General features: G+C 42.1%; 1 protein-coding gene across 2 annotated transcripts in view; it reads right to left on the bottom strand.

The window, feature by feature from the left end:
- SEPHS1 (selenophosphate synthetase 1) overlaps positions 1–12,376 on the bottom strand; it is a 25,986-nt gene continuing 13,610 nt past the window's right edge. For both annotated transcript variants that reach the window (XM_074538747.1, XM_005489276.4), the window contains exons 7-9: positions 9,864–9,963; positions 8,169–8,381; positions 1–2,262 (exon numbers count right to left, since the gene is read on the bottom strand). In XM_074538747.1, coding sequence (XP_074394848.1) covers positions 2,048–2,262; positions 8,169–8,381; positions 9,864–9,963 — 528 coding nt within the window. In that variant the 3' untranslated portion in view covers positions 1–2,047. The remainder of the gene's footprint in view (positions 2,263–8,168; positions 8,382–9,863; positions 9,964–12,376) is intronic.

Consider the following 12,376-nt stretch of genomic DNA (forward strand, 5'->3'; position numbering starts at 1 on the left):
CAAAGTCAAAAACTTGGTTACTGCTTTGAGGTTTTGTGGTGAACCCACAACTCTCAGACTTCTTTTCCAGGAAAAGGAGCATGAGGGACTGTGTGGTTCAAGCCATTCACAAGGGGGGAATTAAAAAAAAAAAAAAGATTCTAGCTTTTTTTTCCTAGTGTTTTGCTAAATCAGAGATTGGAGATCCCGGTGAGCTGTAGGAGGGTATCTTGTAAGGGACTGGCAAGTCCTAAATCCTTCACCATTAAGCAAAACGCTTAGAGATTCTTCTTAAATGAAAGGGGTTTTGAGATGCTGGTGTCAAAAAGCTGTGAGAAAGCAACAGTGAAAAGCTGTTTTTAGTAGCCACTTCCAGTCATTTATACAAACATAATGTACTTTGCATACACAGGAATCTCTGCATGCACCAGCTCCCATTCCTGCTTGTAGAACTCCATCCAAGTTGTGAAAAGAGTGGAGAAAAAACTATCTTTCTTTGAAAAGAGAGCATTTAATAATCGAAATATTCACTAGGCTAATCAACACATTTGATAAGTAGCATATATTTTTGGAAAGTTTGTAACAGTTGTTGCTCTTTAGCCTGTTGTTTTCCTCAGCGTTTTGCTGTTTGCAATGTTTCCAGCATCCCCTCCTCCTGCTGACAGCAGGCACAGCAGCACTCGCAGGGGAAACAATTCAAAATGCTGCAGACTTGGTGCTGGTAAGTAAAATAAACAAAATCAAGTGGGTAATAAACTTGGAGATAATCTACTTGCCCTCAGCTGTACTCGAGGTTACCACTGGACATCACAGCTTGGAGAACTGATTCAAGGAGTGGTCACAATTATCAATATAATCACACATGCAATATAAATTTTAAAAATTAGGATTTCTCCTCTTTTAGTGAATAATTCAGATAGGAATCAAAAAAGTTCATGCACTTATACAAGAGCAATAAAAAAAATTAAATATTTATTTTGAATAACAAGCTTAAGTTCAAGCTGCATTGTTGGCAATGTTGGTTTTAAACACAGATCACAAAAGCGTGCAGAAAATTGTATTGAGCAAAGAACAAAATAATACTAAGAATTATACTAAACAGCTGCTGATTTTTAAAGAAACAAAAAAGGCCTGTAATCACTATACAAAATATAAAATGTATTAAACACTACCATCCACAGAACAGAGGTTTATTTTAGTTTGATTATATTTAAAAATTATTTGTGTAGTTATTTATATAGTGAATTGTAAATGAATATTATACAGTAACCTCCTTTTGGTCTGCAAAACCTTTGTTGCACTATAGCACATCCAATCACGTTGCAAAAAAAAAAAAAGATTTATTTGTCCTTACTATCAATAAAGAAAACAATCATTGATAATACAGTAAATATTGTCAGGTCTACAAATAATGAAATTCAAAATGACTCCTTCGACTCTGAAGCGCTTTCCATGCAAAAAGTCAGCACTTGCTGTTTAAACTGAGTGCACTACCAAGCAATGTCCAGGGTCGTAGATGCTCTTGGCAAGACTAAACTTTACCAAAAAATTTAGAAAATAAAATAAAATAATTTTTTTTTTAATCGAAGATTGAATGCAATCATGCAACCTCTTACTACTGGGTAACCCACTGTGTGTCTTGTCAATTTATTGCCTTTCTGGAATATCACTCAAGGCATCAAAATTAGATTCATGATAAATATACACATAATGAAAGGACACAAACTGCTATTCGACACTACTACTGGTAATGTCTGTGCTACGTGAAAGCACCTTTAAAAAGAGCCTATGCGGCAAGAGATAAGTGTCTAAAGATTCAAAATGAATCAACAGTATTGGATAACAATATAATTCTCAACTCAGAAGCTGCCTCAAGATTAGGTGCATCTTCAGTTAATGTAACAGGAAAAAAAGGCAATGGATTTTATTATTTGTATCCACTCATAAACTGACCTAAGGCCACCAGATGTGCAGACACAACAAGTTTTCTTTTCTTTTTACAGTTCTTTAAATTGTAGGATGATAAGGGAATAGATCTATTCAAAAACAAACAGCTATTTCATCTCTATTAAGAGGTGGCACCGGGCGTGGGGTTCACGTTCTGAGTGGCCACCTGTGGCGCCACTTCAATGATCCGGGGTTTGTCGATGATCCTGGCCGTGCGGTTGCCCTTCTCCACAATGCCGATAATCCACGCCTGGTGGCCCTCGCCGTACTTGGGGGACTTGATCTCGGCGCAGAAGCGCGCTGCCTGCTCTCGGGGTAGGCAGATGAGGAGGCCTCCTGCAAAGAACGAGAGCAGAGCATCAGAACATCTGGCTGAAAAGTATTTCAGCCTTGGCCTGCTGTGTTATGAGTAGAAAAGTTGCCCATTTTTTTAAAAGGTTGTGGAGTTCACAGCTTGGGCCAGTTACTGCCAGGTGGAGTTCTGTTTGTTGTTGTAATCACCTGTTGTTAATAGATTTTCGTTAACTGCCTGCTGTTGATGACTGGGAACTGCCCTTTTTGTGAGTAACACCTTGCTGCTTCCTGGAGGATGGCACCCGGGATGGCGAAGAGGAGGGGACATCAGGGTTGGCATGCAAAAGGAGAAGCCCCTCACCAAACCTAGCAAAAACCCCTAACAACAACGAGCCAACACGGAATTGAGGGTCAAAGTGATGTCTAGACGTGAGGAACAAAATCCAGTGTCCGCTAAGACCCTTTGGATCCCTCACCCTAACCTAAAAGATGTTGGCTGGACAGAGGACCTCGAATGTCAAACCAAAAAACAGGGAATCTCCTGATGCTCTTGTGAGGATGGAAGCCTCAGCTCTGCCCACAGACCAGTGGACACAGCTGCACTCTTCCTCCTCCTCCGTGCCACTCCTGGGAGCAGCAGCGGTGTGAGTGTGACCCATCGGTTCTTCCCACCCAAGCTGATTTTTAATAAAGGCATTAAAAGGAGGAAGATCTCCTGCCCTATTTATTTAATGCCAGAGCCCTACTTGGACAAGCACTTGGTGACTCCAGTGGAGTCTGCTGAACTCCAAAGACTCCAAGGAAAGACACAGGAGAAGTCCGAGCTCTGGCTCTACAGCAAGATGTCTGTGCCTGAATGCAGTGTTTAGTTTCAGATAAATGAAGCCAAATACACACAAAAGATGTTGGCAAAAGGCCGTGGTATTGATGCCAACAAATGACATACTGAAACAACACCAGCATTGTGACCTTCCTCACAGGACTGCAGAGTGCCTCTACACAGAAACATTTTGGATAAAGGTCATATGCAGATACCTGTAACCACATATTGGTGGCAGCTGATTCAGTGAGTAATCCCCTTGCCTGCAATGAAATCATTCATCAAAGCAGGGACCACTGCCCTGCTGAGAATGCAAGAGGCAGAACATGAAGCACAGACCTGATCCAGTGCTCCCTGTGACTGCCCTTGTGACCCCTCTGTGTGACAATTTTCTAACCTTTTTAGCCTTTCCTGTAAGTTTTTTTCTCAGATACAATAGAAATTACTTCATTTACTAATGGAGGCTTTCAGAAGCAGCACAGTAATGAATTAGCAAGCTCACCATTCCACAGTTAAACCCAAAAGCACTTCCATTCTTAGAATCCCAAGGCACTGAAAAAGATAGGTTGGCAAGTGAATTGAAAATGTTTGGAGAACATAGGGAGAGATTCACACACCGAGGAATTTGGGCACATGCTGAGCCTCACTTGTCTTTGACCCAAAGCATTCCCATCCTCACAAGTTCTGCCACCAGCTCTGAGCCAGCCCTGGGGCAAAGAGCCACCTCCTGCCAAGCAGCTCACCCTGGGCTCGGGTGCCACATCCTCCACAGGCAACTGCTCAGCACAGTGGGCACTCTGATGTTTGCTCTTCTGAGCACACAGACCCCTTGTGGTGACTGAAGACACTTTTCATTTAGGGCCATGAAGAAACAGCTACTAAACACAAGGAGTTAATTAAAAGGGTAAGTGGAAGTGTGAAAGCCATTTTCTTAAATGCTGTTTGAAGAAAAGTGTGCCAGCCAAAAAATGCCTACCTCTCTGACATTTCAAAATAACACCCCAGTATTTCCATCCAACACAGCAACAAAAAACCCATAAGTTTGAATGACAGTGGCTGTAACTACTCCAGATGTAACAGACAAATCAATTGCAAAGGAATTGTGTGACATTCCCATGGAAGGCTCTAAATCCAATTGAAGAGAAATTTATGTCATGGTGCAAGTGAGTCAGGGGAGATGTGTGCAAGTGGCAGTGCAAAGAAGGTGCAAGCTAGCCAGAAGGGAGAAGTGCAAGTATGATATAAAAAGGAAACAAGAAAGAGCAGAAAAGTAATCTTCACTCAATTTTTTTTTTTTCACACACATGCTCTTCCTGCAATTTTGTATCACTTGTACACATACCCCCTTATAATCCTCTGGCAAGATCAAAAGCATGAACAAAACCCCAGTTTCTGGTGAAAAAAAGAAATCACTCCCTACCTGCAGGCTACATCCCAGTCTGATCAATAATGCTTAGAAAGTCTATGGGCTACTCTCAACCTGCAGCAGGCTTTCTGTATAGTATTTCTGTATTATAGTTATTTCTCTGGTACACTGACCAGTCTCTTTAACCCTTTGGGTAAATCCTTAAGGTGTTTTTTAGGCTAGTCTGTGCTCTTGGCATTCCCAGCTGCTCTGCTTTTTGGGGACTGAAAGGATGCAGATATTTGGTGGCTGTCCTGGCTTATCTTTGTAAGAACAAAAGGGTTTTTTTTTGTAAGAGGCTTTGAACGTTGCTGGTTTTAACAAGTAGTATTTCAAGCAGGGAAGTAGACACAGAACACTTCAAAAGCAGACCAGACAAAGCTCTGTAATTAAGAGCAGAGATACAAATAGTTCATGAATCAAAACCAAGTCCTTGCTCCTGCTAATGGCTTTCTCCTGCAATGACTTACAGCAGGATGACATCATCAGCCTTGCCTCTTGTCAGGCACTGACACAGCCTTCCTTCTTTTCCATCCATCTGCCTATTTCCACCCCATCTCCACAAATACCAAGTTGCTGAGATACCTCCACTACACTGAGTCATCTGACACCATCCAAAAGTTATTAGGAGTGAAAAATACATACATGTATCAATGTCCTAAACAGGGTTACTCTGACTTATCTCTGCAAGTAGCCACTCTAACAAACAACTCATTCTTTTGAAACCAAATGCCTGATTGCAACTTTTACCATTACCAAGGAGTTCCCTAAAAGAGAGTTCAGAATCATATAAAAGCGCAATTTTAGGAGACTACACCATTAGCAAGAATGCCTCAAGGATGGAACAGATGACATAATACATCTTTTCAATACTGGCTTTTGTCAACAGGTGCCCAGCAAATGCACATAGGGAGAAAAAACCCCAACTCAATAACATTAAAATCCATTCAAATAGTTTTCCAGTAAATTTCTTACTGCCTGTGCACTCAGCTGAAAAACATCTGTTCCCAGATGAAGAAGCTACAGACAGAGCATGTCTAGAAGCTGAAGCCAGCAGAGAAGAGTGTCAGAGTGAGCAGAGCCTGGAGCAGCCCCAGCAGGTTCCCCACAGCTGGCTATCAGGCACAGCAGGGCAGGCCTTGGCCTTCACATAAACCAAGGCCAGGGCAGGAGGAGTGCAAACAGCCTGGTCTGAATGCAAATGAGCCAAGCCAGCAGAGCCTGCCCAGCTCACACTGCTGACACCCACCAGGCCCTGCAGTGCAAGCCCAAAGCCTGTGGGTGGTTATTCAGCTTCCTGGCCACTGTGTCCACGTGGCTACAGATCTTTTTTGGGCATCTGGCAGACACTGCCCTGTGACAAATCCCTGTGGCCACCTCTAATGCGAGAAACACAGTGCTGTGATCAAATCAGACAGATGTGTTTTGAGGCACCCACAGTTCACCACCAAGCAGATCTGGCTGGCTGTTTTTCCCATCATCATCCATCTCTGCACAATGCAAGCTGCTCAGCATTTCAAAAAGACCTCTTGCTCTCACTCCCAGAAGAGATTCTGAAGTCAAGCATTTCCCACTTCCTGGCAGTGCATCCATCTGCACTATTTCACATTCCTGCAGTGAAAAGAGAATTGGGTATCCCCAAGGTGCAGCACAGGCAGCTCTGAAGATGTAAGCACTTGGTTTGCAGCTAAACCATTCCCACACCAACTGCTACCCAAACCTCTGCTACAGCCACTCAGCTGCAAGGGCACCTTGCAGCTCCAGCTCTGTATCATGCCATTTTTTTGGCTTTTACCAAATAATAAATGTACTGGCACTCCAGCTATGTGGGCTCCTGGGTTTTAAGAATCTGACTGGTATTACCAACCTTATTGACACAGCTTGCCAAGCTGCCACCAGATATTTCTGCTCCCTTCTGAGTGACTCTGGATTTGGAAAGGGTTCATGTCCCATATCCTGTTACACATCATCTGAGCCACACAGTCTCTGTAGGCCAGTGTCTGCTCAAGCACAGAGGGCCAAGGAACAACTCAGCAGATCAGGGTAAGTTATGTATTCACTAGGGAAAAAGTTTATTGCTCTCACTGTGATGCTTTTTTCCAAATCTTCCAACTGTTTTGCTTCAAGGGGCCCCCTCTGTTGTGAACTGCAGAGAACCTGGGTAATACTTCTGAAGAGCCAGAAGATGGCAGGGAAATGAAACAAGAGAAAAAGACAGATCAGTTACTACATCTCTTCATTTCCCAAAGAGAAAGAAGAGTCAGACTAAATTAGAAAAAATAAAATTAAACAGAAGATTCAGAACAGAAGTTAAGTAGAAAGAAATCCAGCAGATGACAGTGATCATGCTCATCAGAGAAGAGCCTACTTTTAATAAGGCAACTTAAAAACCATCAGAAGTTCTCATCACCTGATGACTCTGTTTTTGTCCACAGCCAGGTTTTCAGTGCAGTCTGTGGTACTCACTGTCACTGCAAGTGGCAGCTTTATTGAACTCAAGTAATAAATGGGTCAGAAAGCAACACTGATTTTTCTGCTGCTTGTCACAATCCCTGAAGTCAGATTCCATACAAGTAAAGGAGAAAAGCTGTAAGCTGTATTCTTGGATGTCTGTATGCTGTGGACAGAGCAGGCCTCAGTTGCCAACACTGGCCCACCCAACACTAAGTTTTATAGTACCAATCCAAACACCATCCTTTGTCAGGCAAAACTACTGCCACTGGCTTTGCTTTTGAGAAAACTGTGCCAGATGTGGTGGAATTTCCAGATATCCAATGTTCTGCAGTTAACAGAGTTTCAAAAGAATTCAGAATCATCGCTAACTTCTAACTGCAAACTGGAGGGCTGCAGGGTTTCTGTAATAGTGTTCCATATGGGAGCAGAAGCCAGGGCAGGATGGTGGTTTGCAAGTCCAGCTGAAGGAGTCAGATGTGAACAGCTGTGTGGCTGCTGCTCATTAGCCTGGCCAGGTGCCAAACCACTGTGCCTCTGAACACACAGCACCAATTTGTGCATTTGAAATGGAATTCTGAGGTGCAGGTGTAAAGTGTTATGAGAAGAAAAGTTGTCCAATTTTTTTAAAGGTAGCAGCAATTGGTTTAACCTGTGAACTCTACAAAGTTGGAGTTCTAACTATTTGTTGTTAATAATTTCATGTTGTAATCACCTGTTGTTAATAGCTTTTCTTTAATTGCCTGTTATGGTTAGAAATCCCCCTTTGTTGAGTATCACCCTGCTGCTTCCTGGAAAATGGCACCTGGGACTGTGAGCAGGAGGTGACATTGGGGCTGGTATGCAAATGAGGAAACACCTCACCAAATCTAGCAGGAAAAACCCCTAAAAACAATGAGCCACCATGGAATTGAGGGTCAAAGTGATGTCTAGAGGTGAGGAACGGACTCCAGTGTCTGCTAAGACCATTTTTACCCCTCACCCTAACCTAAAAAGACATTGGCTAGAAAGAGAACCTCGAATGTCAAACTGAAAACCTGGAATCTCCTGATGCTCTCGTGAGGATGGAAGCCCCAGCTCTGCCTACAGACTGGCAGACACAGCTGCACTCTTCCTCCTCCTCCGTGCCACTCCTGGGAGCAGCAGCGGCGTGAGCGCAACCCGTTGGTTCTTCCACCCAAGCTGATTTTTAATAAAGGCATTAAAAGGAGAAAGATCTCCTGCCCTGTTTATTTCATAGGGAAGGAAGAGGGTGGCTCAGCTGTCACCTACCTGAAGTCTCTGGACAAGTGCCGTGCATGAGGCCGAACATGTTGCCACAGGCCTTACTGACAGCGGCCATCTTGGCCAGGACGGGGAGGTTGTGGATGACGAAGGACACCTCATTCCGCTGCTGCTTGGCGAGGTTCTGTGCATGGCCCAGGATCCCAAAGCCTGTGATGTCTGTGGCTGCATGTGCATTGAACGTGTGCATGAGGCCAGCAGCTACAGGGGAGGGAGGGGGAAAGAACACCACATCAGAAAATACCCAATTATCAATATTGAACAATATTGTACACAGTCCAAATGAAGTTGTGTACCTTTAATGCAAACCAGGTTGGGTTAAATAAATAAAATCGTGCTTGAAGAGAACTGGAATTCACCAATAGTGCATGTAACACTAAAAAAATTCAATCTGTATTTAAGACATTAAATCATGCTGAAAATCTGCCATGGAAGTTGCATTTATGAGCGTGGGCTATTAGACACGTGCTACTCATTTATCACGTTAGCTACTCTTTCTATTGGCAGTCTAAGAAACAGGGGTTTGCTTCAGATCCAAACTTCCCAAAGCTGAGGGCCAGGGAGGTTCTGAGCTCAGCTTTGCTCCACTAAGGGCAAGGTCCAGACGTGCTCAGTCTTCTCACACCTCTTTCCCTGCAGTGGTGACATCAGAACTTGAGATGTGGACACTGGAAGTTTAAGAGCTGAAGAACAAAGCCTGCGGCTGTGGGGGAAGGGGCCCGGCCTCCCCACCTATACATTCATGAAATTCCTGCACATTTGCAGCTCCAGGGTGGGAAAAGGGCACCCCTGCCTGCAGCACAATAGCACCAGGTAAAAGTATTTAAGTGCTGTTAAAGGTGTCTGACAAGAGGAGAGAAAAACAAAACTCTTTGACTTTCTCTGGGTGCTTCCCAATGCAGGAGCAGGACCGAGTTCTTTTCCATAAGGCAATGTTGGTCATTTCTCTTTTCTGGAAGGCTTTGACAAAGAATGAAAAACCAGGAGGATGACATAAGAAATGAAAACTGAATAAATGGGAAAGAAATATTTAACTATTCCTGTTCCTTCAACTGAGAAATAAGTAAGGAAACACTTAATTCTCTACTCTGCCAAAAGATGCTTTGAACAGAGAAGGGAAATCCTGGATTAAAACTTCTAGGGTAAAAGCAGAACCTTTCCTCTACCAAAATTCAAAAAAAAACCCACTACAGGAACAGACAAAAGACAAACAGGAAAAAAAATATGTTCCACATATATACTCCACACTGTGGAAAACATAGTGCAAGACATAATTAGAACAAAGTATTTTTTTTTTAATCAAAATTTAAATTGAAGCTTATAGAGCCTTTCCTTTTTTTATTTTAAATTCTTTTAATCTTATCACAGCCAGGCCTTCCCTATGCAAAAAAATAAGGAACAAATCCAATATTTTTGACTTTAAAACATCCTTTAACTCACTGGGATGTTACTTGCAGCACTCACATGAGTCATAATCATATCCAGCAGCTTTGTGTTTTTGCTGTATAATTACAAGAGAGCGTTTGATTTTAATTTGCTGGTTTTGCTAACACTGAACAGCAGAGAAATGGGGCAGAATGAAAGGGATAAAGTGTCACAGCTCCCCAAGGCAGTGGAATGAAATTGATATGGAATTGGCAATACTCACAACCCCTCCCCTCCAACACACACATCTCTTCTTACCTGTCCTGTTCAGCCGTGCCATGTTCATCATTGCCTCCTGATATGCCAGTTCTACATCTTCCTGCGTTACCACCAGTTTGATTTTATTCCACTTTTCAGGCTAATGGATGAAATAAAAATGGTTCTTTCAGATTTTCAGCTGTACATTTTAAAGCACACCCTGACCACTTAAAAAACCCCAATCCCTTAATCCAAAATGTACTTTTTTTTTAACAGTTAAAGAAGGGGAAAATGTTCCAGTCAAGTGTGTGCCTTAGTCAGCTGTACCCCAGCAAAGTTCATTTAAAGATCTATTAGGCACTAAGTACCTCAAATCCTACTTCCAGCAGCTGAGTGGAGTGAAATAAACTACCCTAGGGAAAGAACTCCTTCAAGGCAACTCTCTGGATTGAACTCCCACAGCCAAATTAAAAAAAAAAAAAAAAAAACTTTGTTGCCGGATGTTGAGATTTGTAATTTCTGGCTTCTTGGGTTTTTAAGAGATTGTTCTTGATTTCACACCTGGGCACTTTGTTGAGGAAATACCCTGATATCCACCAGTCCCGGTCAGAGGAATGTATGCTAAGGCAGGTTATAATCACTCTAGTTTAGGATTAAGGCAGTTTTATGAACCTCCTTTACAATTCAATACCAACATCTTCCTCCAGTGTCTGTTATGGTCTCATCCCTTCATCACATTCCCATAAATGCTCTTCATCCCAGAAGGATTTCATAACAATTTAGGAAACAGTAGCTTTATAAAGGGTAATTGTTTCATTCAAAGCTGAAGTGATTCCAGATCCAGAATGAAACAAAGCAACTATTTTATTTTTAAAAGCCACACTACAACTGATTTAACTTTTTTTTTTTTTTTTTTGCAATGAAAATAAAATTACAGAGAACTGAAAGTCGGAGAAAACAGGATTTTTGAAGCCACAATAGTTACACTGCCATACCATAGAGTAAATGTATAGAACAAACATCTTACTTGACAAAAGGTGCAGGAACCACTAAGAAATGGTAGGTGATGCTACACTGGGAAGGATCTTGTTTTAACAAAAGAGTGCTGACTTCAAGGGGTTTAAGAGAGAATCCAGAAATGGCAAAAGGGGGAAAGATTGGTCAGCCAAAATAAATAAATTGTTAAAGAGCAAGGAACGATGGCAGTGGGACCGGAGTTTCTGATATTAGGTTGAACTGGATCTACCAATTAAAGAAAAGCATTTTTGTTTACACAAAGGAGAGACCAAATAAAAAAGTAAGATGTGGCTGTTACAGAGATGACAGAATAGTGATTATTCTTACTCTGGGAATGACTGACAAAAATCTGAGCAGTCATTCTGCCTTAGGTTTCAAAACCAGTTCTGAGGCTGGTCACAGGACAGAAACTGGTCAGATGATGGCAATGGAAATCACAAATGATATGGAAGCAGAACTCAAGGCTGAGGGTAGAAGAGCCACAAACACAGGTAAGATATGAAATGGAGGAAAATTCCTCCCCACTACAGCAATCAAAGTACTGGTGTTAGTCAACAGGGAATTAGGGCAGAAAAATTTGCAAAAACTCCCAAACAGGTTATAAAAGCAAGACTGGATTTCCAAAGATGAAGGGACTGTAGGCAACAGCAAAGAGCAAGAAAACCTCTCTGAAGGGGCACATCCCAGCCCCTTTCCTGCCTTTAAGCATGCATATCTCTACACTCCAGTTTAGCTTTCTTGTCTGTGCATACACTTGCTATATTGTACCTTCTCCCACACATTTTAATGTGAAGTTCAATTCCCCACCAAAAGTTGATTTACAGGTGGATTTGTGATGGGTAATTAATTCTAGTTTCACTTTCCCTGAGCTTTCACAAAACAAAGCTAAAGAAAAGGTAGCATAGCTACTCAGAAATTTTCCTACCACAAACAAAGATATATTCTGCTTACACACAGTAATAGCAGTATTGATTTCCTGGCTGTCCTCATTTTTCAGACCAGGTTTTTCTGTTTGACAGTTGAGGAAATTAGTAGTATTTGAAATATGTGGAAATTCAGAATAGCCTTAATTTGCAAGTCTGCTCATCAGTACAGCAAGCAGATATGTTAAGAAGGAAGATAGCAGCCAGAAAACATACTATGGAATTGGGATTTGTTTCACTTCATTTTCATATCAAGATTATCTGAGGCCCTGATCCTTGTATCTGTGGAAAACACAGGATTCTGAAGAGGTCAAAGTTGCTAGGCCAGACCCTATGAAGAAGGAGAACAATATTTTTCCCTTGTTGCTCACACTTCAGACTCCAATGAAGATTTAAGCTGCTTCTCTCCCACTTTGGTAACACTAGCTGTGTTCATTAGAATTCATCTGACAATGCAGTGGCCAACAGCCAAACCAAAGTAGATTCCAGCTCACTCCTCTGCCAGTCTTTTGGCTCAGGAGTCCCAAAAGTAGAAAAGATGCATCTTTTTAGAGTGTAAACTGAGCAGTTACAATTTGGAAGTCACGTACTGGGAGCCAGACAACATAAGCAGATGCCAATTTTGCAGTTACT

The sequence above is a fragment of the Zonotrichia albicollis genome, chromosome 4 (genome assembly GCF_047830755.1).
Source record: "Zonotrichia albicollis isolate bZonAlb1 chromosome 4, bZonAlb1.hap1, whole genome shotgun sequence".
In the NCBI taxonomy this organism is placed as follows: Eukaryota; Metazoa; Chordata; class Aves; order Passeriformes; family Passerellidae; genus Zonotrichia; species Zonotrichia albicollis.